The following is a 17,663-nucleotide window of genomic DNA, read 5'->3' on the forward strand; positions in this document are numbered from 1 at the left end:
CTGCCAGGTCCTCTAGCACAAGGTAATGCAGAAATTGATCAATTATTGATTGGAAGCATGTTGCAAGCCTTAGAATTTCATAAAAATCATCACGTCAATAGCAAAGGCTTAAAAAAGGACTTTTCTATTACATGGCAACAAGCTAAGGCCATTATAATGAGACGTTCTACTTGTTCTTTATATAACCAAACACCACTACCTGCAGGGACTAACCCAAAGGGTACTCAAAGAAATGAAATCTGACAGATGGATGTGCTACACTTTGTAGAATTTGGAAAATTAAAATATGTACACCACACCATCAATACCTAGTCAGGTTTTCAGTGAACAACTACTTTGAGTTCAGAAAGGCTGATTCAATAATCACACATATGTTAGAAGTTATGGCCATCAGGGGTATACCTTCACAAATAAAGACAGACAATGTTCCAGCATATGTCTCTAAGAAAATGAAACCATTTTTGCTTATTATAATATAAAACATATTACAAGTATACCACACAATCCTATAGGCCAGGCATGGTGGCGCACACCTTTAATCCCAGCACTCAGGAGGCAGAAGCAGGAGGATCTCTGTGAGTTCAAGGTCAGTTTTGCCAAGAAGAAAACAAGCTCCAAGTGGAGTATCCCCAGTGCCCATATTCTCTCAGGAATAGATTGGTGTTGCCAGGAGCAGTCATATCTCATGCCAACAGAATCCTGTTATTTAAATGCCATATTCTATAATTCTTTAACGTGTTCGAAGATAACCTATCTATCTAAAATATAGCTCTGTACATCTAGAAAACCTAAGTAACATGACTACGATGTTTTATTATTACAGGTGACTATTAATCTGCATTTCTTAACTATACATTACATTTTAAAATGAGCTGCACAAACACAACACCTTAAACAAGAGCAGAAATACATACACACAGTGTAGCAAATCGACCTTAAATTTGTATCAATAGACCAAAGTCCATACCAATATAAGGTATTCATCTCCATATATCAGACATTAAGAAATAACACGGGGAAAATGTTTAGGGCAGAGAGCAACATAAACATCCTCCAGGTTTTCTGCCTCCACATCTTTCCCTAGAATTGCCATTGGCCTCCCAAATTTATTGTCATCTACATCCCCCTGTGAACATCAAAAATGACTCCCCCCACCCAGAGAGCTCCAGAGGGACTGGGCAGGAAGCGCACTCCCTTCTGCACCCCACGATCAGCCTTCATAGGCTGGAAGGAAGTAACTGACTCCAGGAAGTGGGCAGTGACCAGGCCAGCTTATCCGTGGAAACAGACTCTACTTTCTCTCCTTCTCTCCCCTCCCAAAGTTGTGTTGGTAAGCAATAGCTTACCCCTGCCTCCGGCAGCCTTTCTGGCAGGGGTGTAGCATTTGCTGGACGCGTGGGAGGGGAGGTTAGGGGGAGCAGACTGTGGCATTGGTGGAAGGGCTCTGGGTTGGACAGCAGTCTGGAAGCCACATAGATGGTACCTTGCTCTGACTCCCTTATGTGAACTCGACCGGCGCATGGCCAAAAGCAAATCCTCCTCCAACATAATTCTCTGTTGATCTAGAATTATAGACTGGGATAAAGGGCAGCATAAAGAGAAACAACAGAGAGGGATTTAAGAAATCCTGGCAGCAAAAGCAGCAGGGCATCCGTCTATCTTGGTGACTGGGGAGGAGCAGGGTGTGCTGACAGAACTGGGAGGCGAGTGGTTTATCTGCAGACGTGGGCCTGCAGCACACCAGGTCCAGACTCCTGAGGGGGGCTCTCTGATTCCTGAGCTGCGGCTGGGCAGCACCTGCGGTTGTCTCCAGAGATCCCAGGCCCATGACACAGTAAACTGGTGCCGCCAGGGCAGCCCAGGACTGACCTCACTCTGCAGCTCCTGGCTCTTCTTGGCATGTTCCATCTGGGAGCTGTCGGTCACACTGGTGAACTTCAGTTCGTCGGCCCTCTGCCGGTAGTTTTTCTATTTGCAAAGGAAAGGTACCCCATAGTGTTAGGGTGTGGTTGTCCCCTTCCGCCATATACACGTGCACACACACTTTTGTACTTTTTGTGGCTCAAACATTTCCTTGGGCAGGGAAGGGAGCATGGCAGGTCCCCAAACAGAACCTCACAGCTTGTGTGTGTGTGAGAGAGAGTGTGTGTGTGCGTATGTGTGTGTGTATGTGTACACATACAAGAGTGTACACATATGTGTGAGAACACGTGCTGGTAGAGGGTGTCTTCCTTCACCTCTCTCTACCTCATTCTTTGAGGCAGGGTCTCTCACTGAACCTGGAGCTTGTCTGCACTACACTGGCAGGCCAAGAAGCTCAGGTCTCCTCCTGCCTCTGCTTCACACGAGTCTGTTTTCCTTGCGATGACTGGTGAGATCTTTGATGTCTCTCAGCAAACCCTGCATTGTCCCATGTACAATGGAGGAGAGGGAGGTCTGTCTCCCAAATTGAGGTCTGACACTAGAGAGCGAAGTGGAGCAAACTTGGTTAAAACTACAAAGGCAGGTTCAAATCTCACCTCCACCACATTCCAATTCCCTTACTCAGTGTTTGTCTCTTAACAGACCCAAGACCATATTCCTTCAGCTGTACAATGATAATGAGGAAGGAACCTCTGTCACCCTGAGGTGAACAAATTGCTTCAATGCCCATTCTTTCCACGTGACCTAAGTATACAGAATACAAGGCTGGTGCCTCTCCATCACCAGTGCCTATGATGTCCCCATAAGTATCCAAGGAACTAAGTCAAGAGGAACATCAAAGCAATGGGTCAAAGGTCAGAGGTCATATGTCATTCTGTATCTCTGAGGTCTGTTTTGTCTGAAGTCTGTCTTTGTCCCATAGTCAGTAACTAATTGGCAAATTTTCAAATGTGCTAATTCTGTCTCCTCGTGGGGACTTCTTGTCTTTCCTGAGGATTATTTCCTCTGACTTTTCCACTGGAGTTTCCAAGATGGATGAGAAAGGAGGCCTCTGAGGATGACCTTGTTCAAGCCATAGTGTAGGGAACTCACAAGCTGGTACCACTGGGGCTTCTAGTGCCATTAGCAAAATTCTGCAGTATTTTGAGGACCCAATAGTGACAGGGATGTTGGGGACCTCAAATTCCCTTCTTTTAAAAGGAAAACATAGACCTAAGAGAAGGCTTACTACAAATGCCAAACTCCAGTTCAGAAGAAACCGTATACCCTACACCCCCAACACAGGCACGATGCTACATCCTCACTTCTTCCTGCTGGGATGGGGAATCAACCTTGGAGGCACAGTCTCTGGATGTGCTACTAAGGGTGTTTCCAGATGGGTTCAACTGGGGTGCTAAGGCACACCCTGAATATGGGTGGCACCATCCCAGGGACTAAGGATCCAGACATCATCATCATCAATAAAAGAACTGGGTATCAGCATCCATCTCTTTCTGCTTCCTAACTGTGGGTGTCATGTGACCTTACACTCTTGCCACCATGCCTTCCCCTCCATGACAGACTGGACCATCAAACCTAAGTTCCCCAAGACATAACCAGATGCGCAGGTTTAAACCACAGGCCTGGCAATGTCTCTATGCAGCTGTCTCACTTTCTATGAGAAGAGGGTCCACAAGGCGTGGTGATCCCACCCACGTCTCCAGAGAGTGTGGCAAACACTCACTACAAATGCCACACTCTGGTTCCCATGGTATTGTGTCAGAAAGATATCTCAGGTTGGTTTCTTGGGATGAGAAGCCTTTCAGATTTCAGGGAACTTTTTTCTCTGTGTTGATTTGTTTGTGTGTGTGTGTTGGGGGGAGCATGTATTTGTACATATTGAGATATTTTGGGGATGTGACTCCAACTTAGATTCATTTATGTTTCATATATACCTTATGATAGCTATAATCTCAGGTCAATTTTATGTAAAATTTTCAATAATTCAATGTGTGGCACCAAATATCATGATGTGAGTGTGTGATGTTCTGTTCAGAATCTTGGGAGCTTGGAGTAAAAAAAAAAAAGTAGTCTTTCAAAAAGACTACTCAAAATAAGTTGATAAGTTTCATAAAATACCTCCCCAGAGCTGGGCATGGGGACACAGTTCTGTGATCTCAGCACCCAGAGCTGGGCAAAGGGCACTATTCTGTAATCCCAGCATCCAGAAAGCATAAACAGGAGGATTTGTAGTTCAGGGCTTGCTTGGGCTCTATAGGGAGATCTTGTGTCAAGAAAACAAAAATAAAAACCAAACCAAACCAAAACAGTTTCCTACAGGAAGTTTAAGGGCATGGGGAGTTGGCTCAGGAGACATTTCGGGGAGACATGAAGATGGGTCTTCCCTTTGACTCATTCAGGTTAAAGCCCTGGAGGTGCAAGAGGGTGTCAGAGGGAACCAGCACTCTGTGACTCAGGCTGGAGCCCAGGGACACTCAAGTTACCTCGCTGACGAGCTGTCCAGCCTTCTTGGCCTGTTCTAGGTTGAGACTGCCCTCGGTCAGCCACCCGACCCCTTTCATCCATGCCAGATCAGCTTTGTACTGCAGCTGCAAGAGAAATGCCACCAAGCTCTCATCTGACACACAACCAAGTTGATGGAAGAAAACCGCTCCCCATATATCCTCAGCAGGTCTTCCTTTAGGAGGAAAAGCTGCTGGACAGCCCTTGTGATTGAGTTAAGCATATTCTACCTCAGTGTTGAAACACCGGACTGACCAAAAGTGGTGTCTCATATTGTTTGGCCAATGTTTCCAGCATGTTCCTCCTTGGCTCATGTCACTTCAGTACATCTTGACTTTCACACTGGCTCTGAGCTCTGCCCCATCCTGAGTCTTTATCTCACACCTCTCTCTCTCTCTCTCTCTCTCTCTCTCTCTCTCTCTCTCTCTCTCTCTCTCTCTCTCTCTCGTCTGTCCTCCCTGGACCTGGGGCAGCTCTAGCTCCTCCTAGTTCTCTGTGTCATACAATGGACTTACGAACAGGCTCCAATCACTCTGAGATTGCATGTAAGGGCAAGGTGCATGGGTGGAGCCCGCATAGGTTCACTCACCTCACTCTGGAGCCCGTAGGCTTTCCTGGCCCACTGAGTCTTCATATCCTCAGGGAGCACTGTATATTCATGCAGCTTCTTTCTGTAGTCGAGGTCGCTGGCGAGTGCTTGGGCCTTTTTAGCATGCCTGAGGTTCACCATGTCCATGGGCAGGTGGAAATGGGTTTTACTCTCTTCAAACCCTTTCTTATATTCAACCTTGAATGCAATAAAACAAGAATCATTGATTTAAGACTGTTCTTGCGGGAGTTCTGTGGAAGTGTGGGAGACTCTCGGAATTTGGCATTCTGGGTGAGACCACCTGTCTGTTAGAAAGGTGGTCCCAAGTCAATGTTACCAAGGTCATACTGGTACTGTTCCCTAACCCTTGTCTCTAGGACTGTCTTTTACCAAACCTCACCCTGTGCATGACTGATGCAAGAGAAGGCATTGTTGATGTTTTCTGCAGAGGCTTTCAGAGGCAAAACAACAAAGCACGGGCCGCAGAGCCAAACAACCCCAACTCAAGCCTGGCCTGGCCTTTGCCAGCTGGGCTGCCTCTGGAAAGGCAAATCAACTCCCTTAGGGTCCACTTTGCTTCAGGAAACTGTTGTAATGAATATTAATATAGAGGAAGAAATGTGCTTAGACTAGGGACCATCACATGCAAACAGCACACACTGATGATGAGAATGCAATGGTGATGGTAAGGATGATGGATGGCCACAGCAATATCCATGGAAGCAATGATGATGACTGATGGCCGAGAGGATGGTGGTCATGATGTTAGTGACAGTCATGGTGACGGTGGTGGTGGTGATGATGACAGGGTCATGATGTTAGTGACAATTGTGGTGATGGTGGTGGTGATGATGATGACAGGGTCATGATGTTAGTGACAGTCATGGTGACGGTGGTGGTGGTGATGATGACAGGGTCATGATGTTAGTGACAATTGTGGTGATGGTGGTGGTGGTGATGATGACAGGGTCATGATGCCACTTACAGTCATGGTGACGGTGGTGGTGGTGATGACAGGGTCATGATGTTAGTGACAGTCGTGGTGACGGTGGTGGTGGTGATGATGACAGGGCCATGATGTTAGTGACAGTTGTGGTGACGGTGGTGGTGGTGATGATGACAGGGCCATGATGTTAGTGACAGTTGTGGTGACAGTGGTGGTGGTAATGATGACAGTGGTCATGATGTTAGTGACAGTCGTGGTGACGGTGGTGGTGGTGATGATGACAGGGCCATGATGTTAGTGACAGTTGTGGTGACGGTGGTGGTGGTAATGATGACAGGGTCATGATGCCACTTACAGTCGTGGTGACGGTGGTGGTGATGATGACAGGGCCATGATGTTAGTGACAGTCGTGGTGACGGTGGAGGTGATGATGACAGGGTCATGATGTTAGTGACAGTCGTGGTGACGGTGGTGATGGTGATGATGACAGGGTCATGATGTTAGTGACGGTCGTGGTGACGGTGGTGGTGGTGATGATGACAGGGTCATGATGTTAGTGACAGTCGTGGTGACAGTGGTGGTGGTGATGATGACAGTGGTCATGATGTTAGTGACAGTCGTGGTGACAGTGGTGGTGGTGATGATGACAGTGGTCATGATGCCACTTACAGTCATGGTGATGGTGGTGGTGGTGATGATGACAGTGGTCATGATGCCACTTACAGTCATGGTGATGGTGGTGGTGGTGATGATGACAGGGTCATGATGTTAGTGACAGTCGTGGTGACGGTGGAGGTGATGATGACAGGGTCATGATGTTAGTGACAGTCGTGGTGACGGTGATGGTGATGATGACAGGGTCATGATGTTAGTGACGGTCGTGGTGACGGTGGTGGTGATGATGACAGGGCCATGATGTTAGTGACAGTTGTGGTGACGGTGGTGGTGATGATGACAGGGTCATGATGTTAGTGACAGTCATGGTGACGGTGGTGGTGGTGATGACAGGGTCATGATGTTAGTGACAGTCATGGTGACGGTGGTGGTGATGATGATGATGTTAGTGACAGTCGTGGTGACGGTGGTGATGGTGATGATGACAGGGTCATGATGTTAGTGACAGTCGTGGTGACGGTGGTGGTGATGATGACAGGGTCATGATGTTAGTGACGGTCGTGGTGACGGTGGTGGTGATGATGACAGGGCCATGATGTTAGTGACAGTTGTGGTGACGGTGGTGGTGATGATGACAGGGTCATGATGTTAGTGACAGTCGTGGTGACGGTGGTGGTGGTGATGATGACAGGGTCATGATGTTAGTGACAGTTGTGGTGACGGTGGTGGTGATGATGACAGGGTCATGATGTTAGTGACAGTCGTGGTGACGGTGGTGGTGATGATGACAGGGCCATGATGTTAGTGACAGTCGTGGTGACGGTGGTGGTGGTGATGATGACAGGGCCATGATGTTAGTGACAGTTGTGGTGACGGTGGTGGTGATGATGACAGGGTCATGATGTTAGTGACAGTCGTGGTGACGGTGGTGATGGTAATGATGACAGGGTCATGATGTTAGTGACAGTCGTGGTGACGGTGGTGGTGATGATGACAGGGCCATGATGTTAGTGACAGTTGTGGTGACGGTGGTGGTGATGATGACAGGGTCATGATGTTAGTGACAGTCGTGGTGACGGTGGTGGTGGTAATGATGACAGGGTCATGATGTTAGTGACAGTCATGGTGACGGTGGTGGTGGTGATGACAGGGCCATGATGTTAGTGACAGTCGTGGTGACGGTGGTGGTGGTGGTGATGACAGGGTCATGATGTTAGTGACAGTCGTGGTGACGGTGGTGGTGGTGATGATGACAGGGTCATGATGTTAGTGACAGTCATGGTGATGGTGGTGGAGGTGATGATGACAGGGTCATGATGTTAGTGACAGTCGTGGTGACGGTGGTGGTGGTGATGATGATAGGGTCATGATGTTAGTGACAGTCGTGGTGACGGTGGTGGTGGTGGTGATGACAGGGTCATGATGTTAGTGACAGTCATGGTGATGGTGGTGGTGGTGATGATGACAGGGTCATGATGTTAGTGACAGTCGTGGTGACGGTGGTGGTGGTGATGATGACAGGGTCATGATGTTAATGACAGTCGTGGTGACGGTGGTGGTGATGATGACAGGGTCATGATGCCACTTACAGTCATGGTGATGGTGGTGGTGGTGATGATGACAGGGTCATGATGTTAGTGACAGTCGTGGTGACAGCAGTGGCAGTAATGATGACAGTGGTGGTGCTGATGGCTGTGGTGGTGATGGTGGGAGTGGTGGTGATGTTGCTGGTAGCAGAGATGATGATGGTAGCACTGATTATATGGTGAGGGAGACAGTGTCCAGCAGTAGGAGAAATAGGGTGCAGGGTAGTAAGAGCTCTGGGGTCTAACTCTCTGTTCTTCCACCACTATCACTGGCTACCACGTGGCTTTGGATTGCAGCTACTCACTCACATATAACAATTTGTTGTTCATTGAAATCCAAGTTCAATCCTAATTCTCCCTGACTCTTTAAGCTTTATGACCGTGCACATCTAAATGGGTGACTTGGATGGCAGCTCCCTTACTTCACTTCATCCATGGCCTGTCAGGGAACTATGCTTAGTTGCTCAGCTGAGCTGCATGGCTTCATCGCATGGCTAGGGAAGGATAAAGCAGGAACTGAGGACTCATGATTCCATTGTGCATGCTTTGCACTGGGTAAGAGACATGACCGAAAACTACAGGTGTCTCTTCCAGCAGCACACTCTACTTTCCCAGAGGCCCTGTGACCAACCTGCCACGGTGGTTCACACTGATACTTGTCAATCTCCAGTAATTTACAGGCAACAACATTCCAGTTGGTTGGAGCCTGGGATGCCCCTCCGCCTGGCAAAGATTTTGAATGCTTCATGCTTATGGACCACAGGATCCACCCAGAACATCATCACAATCAACTATACACTCACTGTCTAACCCCTCTATGGTTAGATATGATTCGCTCCCCACTGAATGCTATAATGAGGTTTATTACTAAACAGTAGGTGGCAGCAGTTGTGGTGGTGGTGGTGATGGTGGTGGTGGTGGTGGTGGTGGTGGTGGTGGTGGTGGTGGTGGTGGTGGTGGTGATGGTGGTGGTGGTGGTGGTGGTGGTGATGGTGGTGGTGGTGGTGGTGGTGATGGTGGTGATGGTGGTGGTGGTGGTGATGGTGGTGATGGTGGTGGTGGTGGTGGTGGTGGTGGTGGTGGTGGTGGTGGTGGTGATGGTGGTGGTGGTGGTGGTGGTGGTGGTGATGGTGATGGTGGTGATGGTGGTGGTGGTGGTGGTGGTGGTGGTGGTGGTGGTGATGGTGGTGGTGGTGGTGGTGGTGGTGGTGGTGATGGTGGTGGTGGTGGTGATGGTGGTGATGGTGGTGGTGGTGGTGGTGGTGGTGGTGATGGTGGTGATGGTGGTGGTGGTGGTGGTGGTGGTGGTGATGGTGGTGGTGGTGATGGTGGTGGTGGTGGTGGTTGTGGTGGTGGTGATGATGGGGGTGATGTTGGTGGTAGTAATAATGGTGGTACTAGTGGCAGAGCCAAGTAGAAGTGTTCGTGTTTTGGGACACACGAACACATTATTGTTGCCTCTTGTGGGGCTGGACTCATTACCATAAGAACAGCTGTTCCTAACAGAAAGCAAGGCCATCGTGTGCTCTCTCTTGTACACACATCCGTTCCCCTTCATACTTTTTCACCCTGTGCAACACGAGGCCCTTACTAGATGCAGCTGCACATCCTTGGACTTTCCAGCCTCCAGAACTACATGGCAAAGCAAAGCTCTTGCTCCACAAAGAGGCATTGCTGGCATTCTGTTATAACAGCAGAACGATGGTCTAAGACACTCTCCCCTTTGAGCTAAGTTCTCTGCGGGGGGGGGGGGGCTTGTGAGCATTGCTTTCTTATTTTAGATCCAGAGTCCCAGCAAACATCTGTGGCAAAAACAGATGTGTTCAAGAGCCTATGAGCCTTGATCAGTAGATGCTGTCATCCTCAGGGCATACACCTCACGTACTTTTAAAGAACACCAAGCTTTGGCAAAATAAAAAAAGTGAGCAAGTCCCTCATAGGAGCCCAGGAAGAAAAGCATTGCAGGCGCAGGTGTCAAAAGAAAGCTTTGCCCAGGAGTGCTCCTGTCATTTTGGAGTCAGGGCCGGGGTAGGGGGAGTTTACCTCGCTGTTTATCTTGGCCACCTGCAGAGAATGCAGAAGTTTAGAGTCGCTGGTTCCCAGGGCTCTGCCTTTGGCTTTTTCATATTCTTCTTTGTATTTAATCTTGAGAGGAAGCAGAAAGTCTCGTGTGAACAAGAGAGTAACTGCCATAGAAGGGACTCTGACTGTAACAAGTTGGAAGAGAACAATTCTGGGGGGAAAAGCCCCTCATCTTTCTCACACCCAGAAGAAGATTAAAGTACTGTGGTGTTTACAGTGTTAACAGCAATTATTTTTCCAGCAGGCACTGGCATTGCGCTGCAACCATTCCTTATACATCTCTGAGTTAACGAGAAGAACCTACATTGCTAGCAAGCTCCCCCGAGGCTTTGGCAGCCAGCAGAGACATGGAGTCCAGCTTCATTTCAAATCCTCTCCCCTTTGTCTTCTGCCAGCCTTCTTTGTACTTCACCTACAAATAAAAACACAGGTGATAGGGATCCACTGCCCCTCCCTCTCGTCTGCCAGAGGTTGAGAGGTTTTCTTCTTTAAAGCAAACTTGGTTTCCTCCATTGTTGGCAGGCAGGGGAGTCTTGGCTGGTATTGTCAAGACTGTCACCGTAATGGCTAACACAGCTTACTGATCCTCAGTGCCACTCACCCTAGAGGCAGGACAAAGAAAAGCCCCCATTGCCTGGACCTGTGACTTTGGACAATAATGTCTCTGAGCTGGGGTTAACCAATTTTAAAATGCATATAGCGTTTTCAAGGCTGCTGGGTGTGGAGCACAAAGACAAATTTTAAACTGGTGAATGTTCCCAAGATGCAAGGAACGGGTGTTGCCTGGTAGCAGCTTGTGTGTGGCCCCGTCCTGCACGCTTGGTAAGTGCTAACTACAGATCTGCACACAGGCTGAGGGGAAGGAAACTGAAGGTATTTGCTAGAGTCACACAGATAACAAGAGACCAAGGTGACTCCTAAATCCATCCGTCTCATATCGAAACCCGTGCCACTAAACAGTAGGAGCTACGCTAATGCCACACTGTAGTGGGTCACTCCTCACATTTTTGCGGCCACAGCCTCTGCCTCAACATAAAAACAGTCTTGCAGAAAGCATCAGGTCCTGTCTTGAATTCTTCTGCCCTGTAAATTCCATCTAGACCAGTGGTTTAGGTACAGCCACCCCGGGAACTTCCTGTGTCTTTGTTGATCAGATCAAGATTGTTCTTGACCCTTAAAATCCCCCACACATAGTAGGCACCAGGAGAATGACGGTGATGGTGATGAGGGTGTGTGTTCACACCCACACGTGTGTGCACACAAGAACTGCATTGCTATGAACAGTTCATCCCCAGGGACTGACAACATACTAAATTATGCTGTGATGAACACCCTAGAAAAGCTCCTTCTTTGGGAGGAGAGCCCCTTAGTTTGGGATTGTTTGTTTGTTTGTTTTGGTTTTTCACATTCACAAGCCCTTCCCACCCTGCTCTCACCTCGCTGAATAGTTTGGCGTTGCTCTTGGCCTTCAGCAGCTGAGGAACATCCTGGGGCAAAGTGTAGTTGAGTTTGTTTCTCTCGTAGTCAGCCCTGTAATTAGCCTGTTGGATTTACAATACATCTGCAAGGTTTGTGCACAGCGGGAGGAAAGCCTTGGGGAGTTCATTCCATTCCCACCTCCCTCTGATTCCCATCCCTGAGAGGGAGCACCCGAGAAGGGCCCTTTACAAGAAAACCTATAATTTGGGGGAATGGTTTATTTAACAGATTGAAGATGTCAAATAAAAAATGAAACAGCTCACAGGCACATCCGAGTTTGGAGTTTGCAAGGCATTTTTAATGGGCTGCTGTGTGGGGCGTTTGCTGTACACAGGCTAGATACTCACCCGTAGTCAAAACACAACATTGTCGGTATTAATAATTGATAATGTGTGGTTATCAAATGCACATTTCAAAAAAGTACATTTTAAATCATATGTGCACAAAATAGCTAAACAAACAGGTGAATTCTTTCTTCTTCTTCTTCTTCTTCTTCTTCTTCTTCTTCTTCTTCTTCTTCTTCTTCTTCTTCTTCTTCTTCTTCTTCTTCTTCTTCTTCTTTTGTTTTTTTGTCTTTTGTTTTTTTTCAAGACTAGGTTTCTCCGAATAGCCCTAGCTCTGTAGACCAGGCTGACCTCAAGCACACAGAGATCTGCCTGCCTCTTCCTCCTGAATGGAGCACTGGGATTAAAAGTGTGCACCAATACTGCCCAGCAGACAGGTAATTTCTGATGGAAGACTTCAATGCCATCTGTGAGGAGCCTTGCTCAAAAATTAATCCTGGACCTGGGACACTGGTGACAATTGGATTTATTGTTACGTTTTTTCTCTCTTTTTTTTGGTGTGCTATATTAAAATTGCAAAACCATGTTTCATTCTTTTTACGTTTTAGACATTCATACTAAAATACTTAGAGATGAAGCAAGATAGTATCTGGATTTTCTTCAGAATACTAGAGATGGGGAAGTGGGAGGTGCACAGATGAAGCGGGATGTGGGATGAGTTGAGAGTTGTTGAAGCTGGTACTTGGGACTTCAATACACTCTGCTTTCGCATATACTGACCTTCCCTATAATAAGATGTTTGAAAGGAGGAGCATCTGTTCATGGCTGTTATTAGCTATCCCAGCATTAACAAAAGCAAAATCCTTGGGGTTAGCTATTCAGAAGCTTCACAGCCATTGCAAAAGTCCCAGCTGAGCAGGAATGTGATACTTACGTGACTCAGTTGCTGGGCATTGATTTTGGCTTGGACAATCTGAGGTGTGTCTGTCACCGAGCTGTACTTCAGTTTGTCGATGCTCTGCCTGTAGTTGACCTAGGCAAAAACAGGTATAGGGAATGTCACTTGCCGTTATCTCTATGACATGCCTGGCTCCCTTCCCTAGCCGTGTAGTGATTCTCAGGGAATTAGAAAAAGAATGAAGACTGTTAACTGTGTACCAGTGGGCATGCCAAGCCAACAGACAGGAGTGGGGCAGGGGGAGAATAACTGGGAGAGGAACTCAGCAGAGATAAGCTAACTCAGCAGGAAACATAGGAAATGTGTGTCTTTACCTTAGTCACCAGATGAGCAATGCCCTTCTATACCCACCCACAGAATGAGAAGCAAAGTTACTGGCAACAGTAAGTGTTGGCAAGGACAGGGTAGTTATGGGGACTCATAGTGCGGTCACGACTGTGGTAACAACACTTGGAATCCTGAATTGCATTTGAGAACAAATGCAAGATCTCTATCCCAATAACTCCATCCCTAGGTTCACTGCTAGTGAAAATGGACATAGGGTCACTTTATAAAACAACCAAAGGGCCAGATAGATGGTTAAGGGCATGCACAGGTCTTGCAGAGAACCAGGGTTTGGTTCCCAGCACCCACATAAAGAGTCTATAAACAGCAGTAAGTAGGTGTCTATATACACTAAATAGAATTTTTCCGTATGTATAATACTTCATAAAAGAGATGTGTTTTTAAAAAAAATTGGACCTGTGGTGGTGGTGCATGTCTTTAATCCCAGCACTCCAGAGGCAGAGGAAGGCAGATCTTTGTGAGTTCGAAGTCAGCCTGGTCTACAGAGTGAGTTCCAGAACAGTTGGAGCCACATAGAGAAACCCTGTCTATCTCTCTGAGACAGAAAAACCCAGAGCCTTGTGCCCATTGGGAGAGCTCTCTCCCTCTGAGTGATGCCTCTGTCCTATGTGTGTGTTGATGCTGCAAAGCATCCTCTGGGACCCTTGAAGAGGTGGTCCTGATGAGACCAGAGAGATGGCGCCTGCGTGTGTGCACCAGCTGCTGCTTGGCCTCACTTCTGCCTTTCCACAGTCCCCAAAGAAACCACCCGTATTTCAGTGTCTTCCTGAAAGAGGGGGCATGGGGGTCCCCCGCAAAGCTTCTTGCATTAGCCACCAGCTTTCCTACCTCTAGACAACTGGGGATACTAGATTTCATTGTTGAAAATGCAAATTATTTTTCCAAGAGTAAAGTGTTATCGGTCATTGGTACGCAAGAACGCATTCACCAACCAGCTCATTTTTCTCTAAATACACCTGACTGTGACCCAGAAGGAAAGGGATCATGGAAAAGAAGTCAAGAGCTAGGTTTGTAGCCTGAAGGTAGACAACATTGAGAAGGACTGAGTTGAGGTGAGCAAGAAACCCAAAACCTACTTACAGTAGCAAGAGGAGTAGGTAAAGTCAAAGAAGTGAGGCAGTGGCTGGCCACTAACTGTCACAATTTCATTTACCAGAAATTCAAGGAAAAGTGTAAGAAGTAAACTCATCCCTAATCTCCCTTCCCACATGCTTGACTTCATCCACTTACTCATTCTTTCAACAGACATGGCGCCTGCGCAGATCAAGAACAGTTAGACATAGCCCTGCCCGCACAGGTATTCCTGAGGAGCCTCCACTGCCTAGACATCCCAGGCTGATAGAGTCAATATCTAAGTCCAGCTGTGGCGTGACCCAAAGTGGCAACTCCCTGCTGAATGCCTCCCTGTGGCCTGGCTGCCTAAGTCTGGCACACCCACCCACAACCTCAAGGTGGGTCAGGGCAGTAGCCCTACCCGCTGCCCTCTCTGCTTGGGCCTCCTCACATGGCCTCGGGGACCAGCATGGGGCACACAGTGGCTCCATTTTCCATTGATTACCAAGAAACAATAAGTCCACTTTCTTATGTAAATAAACTACTGCAGTATTCTGAGCCAATGGGCTCAGTCACTCAGCTTAGATGTCGCACAATGTATACATGTTTTAAAGCATGTACACAGCAAATGGACACACATGTCATTGACAGCTTTAAAAATAAACGTATACAATCCAGGCTTAAGCAAATCTTAATGGGGTTGCTTCTTGAATAATTTCCCAGTCTCTAAAATTCCACGGCATTTTGTCACTTCTAAAGACAGAGCTCCAAGACACGGGGCTTTCTAAATTTGGTTTTCAATATTTCTTTTTACAAGGTGTTTGATTGATCATTTTTGTTACCTGACCATTTTATACTTGTGTACAATGTGTTCCAGTCACCCTCTTTCCCACACCCCCCATCCTCACCAACTCCTCCCCCATCATCACCAGCCCCTCCCCTCATCCTCACCAACCTCTCCCCCTATTCTCACTAACCCCTCCCCACATTCTCACCAATCCCTTTTCCAAATTCATGCTTTGGGGCTTTATTTTATGGCTCATTTAGTTTAACCATGGTCATCTAGAACAACCAGGCTGGAAGCATCAGTTGGCTCCTAGTGGGTGCACAATTGAAGGCAATGACCCCTGTGGTCTCCCTGAATCTATTAGTAGCAAATAGTTCAACAGAAACAGATAGGCTACTCCTTAACTCCTCTTCCTCCATGCCTGACTTTTTGCTAGATCTATTCTTGTACAGCCTTCTGATTGGTTTGGAAAGAATCCATGCCTGGTAGTGTAAGCAGAGCTCAAAAACTCATGATGATGTCTTGAGATCATAGGCCCTGGGTGGGGGCTGAATACAGTAGTTACCTAAACTGAAATAATGCCAAGCTGATTCCTAAGTATATGTGCTTCTAGCTATAGATGATGCTATTCTCGGCCTTGATCAGAGAAGCATCTCTTTCTAGTAAAGGGCAGCAAATGCAGAATCTTGGGGATGCAGAAGATGCTGAGAACAAGTGATGGATGCGTGTACACAAGACACTCATACCATCTCCTCCCAGGGCACACTACAGAAAATGGAGCTGAATGAACATAAATGCCAGAAGACAGAGAAAAAGACTGTGTTGTCCTCTGGAAAAGGCACACCCATCGCAATCCCAGTCTCCCAGCACTTCCCACTCCAGGTCCGCTGTGATGCTGACAGCTGGCAAGTTAAGTCCATAGTTTTATAAAAAAAAAAAAAATGTCATGCATGAAAGTAAACTTGAGAGCCACCTTGGATGTGCTGGCTTCCAGCTTCTTTGTTACCAGTCACCCCTCTACTGACGTCATCCTTGGCCCTGACAATATCAGTTAGCGATGGGCAACACAGGGTGTTCCCACGCAGCTCTCATGGCTCCAAGTGCTCCCACACCATCCTGCAATAATCCCGACCTTCCAAGGTGGTAACGGAAGTGATTGCTAAGCTGGTAAAGGGTAAAAGCTATGATAGGCATCCCAGACCAACTGGCAAATCGGTCCTCAGTCTGGGCCCTTGGGTCTTTGCTCTGTAAGCTCTGGAAGGCTTGGGACGACTACAGACAGATCGGGGTTCCCCAGTGAGAACCCTTCTATATTCAGACCAGGAAATGTGTTCCATGTGCAAACATGGACAGATAAATCTGTCTCCACAGCAGCACACGTGGGCACTGCAGAGCTTCCAGCATAGCCAACTGCTCTGTTGGGTCCGGAGACCGTCACTTTTGTGCTTCTCATTCATAATTCAAGGAGAAGAAACTTTGTGTATCCGGAGTACATAGAGAAAAGTGGGGACTATAAAGTCGTTTCAATGTCAAGTAGTAATGTGATTACAGTGCTATGACTTCCTCATTCAGAGGGAAAATTATCAGCTCATAATAGAGTCCTATTAGGATTCAGAGCTATGCATGATAAACCGCCACAAAACTGTATTTTTAAAATAGCACATTCCTTCCTGATAATTCTGCGCTAAATATGCCACTGAACACAATTACTTTCCTCTGCAGGACATAATTAACAGTCTCCGTGATTAATCACAGCTTCCCAGTTTCATTAATGTTTGGCCACTGCTTCAATCTACGTTCTGAAAGGCTCCATGCTAAGCATCGAGTCCCATTTTAATTCTATTAGTGCTTATAAAAATCCATCTGAAGGCATGCCCTCTAATTAAGGATCTACACTATATTCAATTTCATGGCTATTTTACCACCTTTAAGACTACCAGATGGCAAGACCACAAATTCTCTTTAAAAAACAAAAAAAAAAAAAGGACTTCTCAAACTTCCTGAATGTTAATAATCTACACTAGAAATAGTTTGCTCAAACATATACCAGAGCCAAGAGAGTAAGAGAAAGGAGGTTAAGATATATCTGTACATCAGCCACAACTCGGGCCTAGCCGATCGCAGTGATACGAGACATGGCAGCCCTTCTTATGTGATGTTTTGATTTTACTCCACATAGGCACAAGCAAGCAATGACCCTGGGCAGGGCGTGTATGTTTCCAGCTTCGATGCTATCTCTAAACCCCATCTCCACTGCAGTCTAGTTTTCTGAGCTAGCTACATTTCGGGTGTGTAATTCGATGGCGAGCCCTACAGTCGCAACTGTAGTAGTGGATTATGTCACAGTGGAAATACAGAGCTGTAGAAATCCATGCCATTTTGTCTGTGCTATTAATTAGCTGTGATCTCGAAAACTTGATTGCAAGCACACACTCATGATTTTACTTTCAATTGCTAAGCAGTCTATAGAATATTTGGAATCAAAAGTAAGATGTTTTGGTTTCGTTGGGATAT

General features: G+C 47.0%; 1 protein-coding gene across 8 annotated transcripts in view; it reads right to left on the minus strand.

The window, feature by feature from the left end:
• Nrap (nebulin related anchoring protein) overlaps nucleotides 1–17,663 on the minus strand; it is a 72,196-nt gene that overhangs the window by 34,111 nt on the left and 20,422 nt on the right. For 7 of the 8 annotated variants that reach the window (XM_075974492.1, XM_075974491.1, XM_075974489.1 and 4 more), the window contains 7 exons: nucleotides 12,941–13,039; nucleotides 11,680–11,784; nucleotides 10,548–10,655; nucleotides 10,205–10,306; nucleotides 5,015–5,212; nucleotides 4,407–4,511; nucleotides 1,870–1,968 (listed from right to left, as the gene is read on the minus strand). In XM_075974492.1, coding sequence (XP_075830607.1) covers nucleotides 1,870–1,968; nucleotides 4,407–4,511; nucleotides 5,015–5,212; nucleotides 10,205–10,306; nucleotides 10,548–10,655; nucleotides 11,680–11,784; nucleotides 12,941–13,039 — 816 coding nt within the window. The remainder of the gene's footprint in view (nucleotides 1–1,869; nucleotides 1,969–4,406; nucleotides 4,512–5,014; nucleotides 5,213–10,204; nucleotides 10,307–10,547; nucleotides 10,656–11,679; nucleotides 11,785–12,940; nucleotides 13,040–17,663) is intronic. The other variant, XM_075974488.1, reaches the window with a different exon arrangement.

This window comes from Microtus pennsylvanicus, chromosome 5, assembly GCF_037038515.1.
Source record: "Microtus pennsylvanicus isolate mMicPen1 chromosome 5, mMicPen1.hap1, whole genome shotgun sequence".
NCBI lineage: Eukaryota > Metazoa > Chordata > Mammalia > Rodentia > Cricetidae > Microtus > Microtus pennsylvanicus.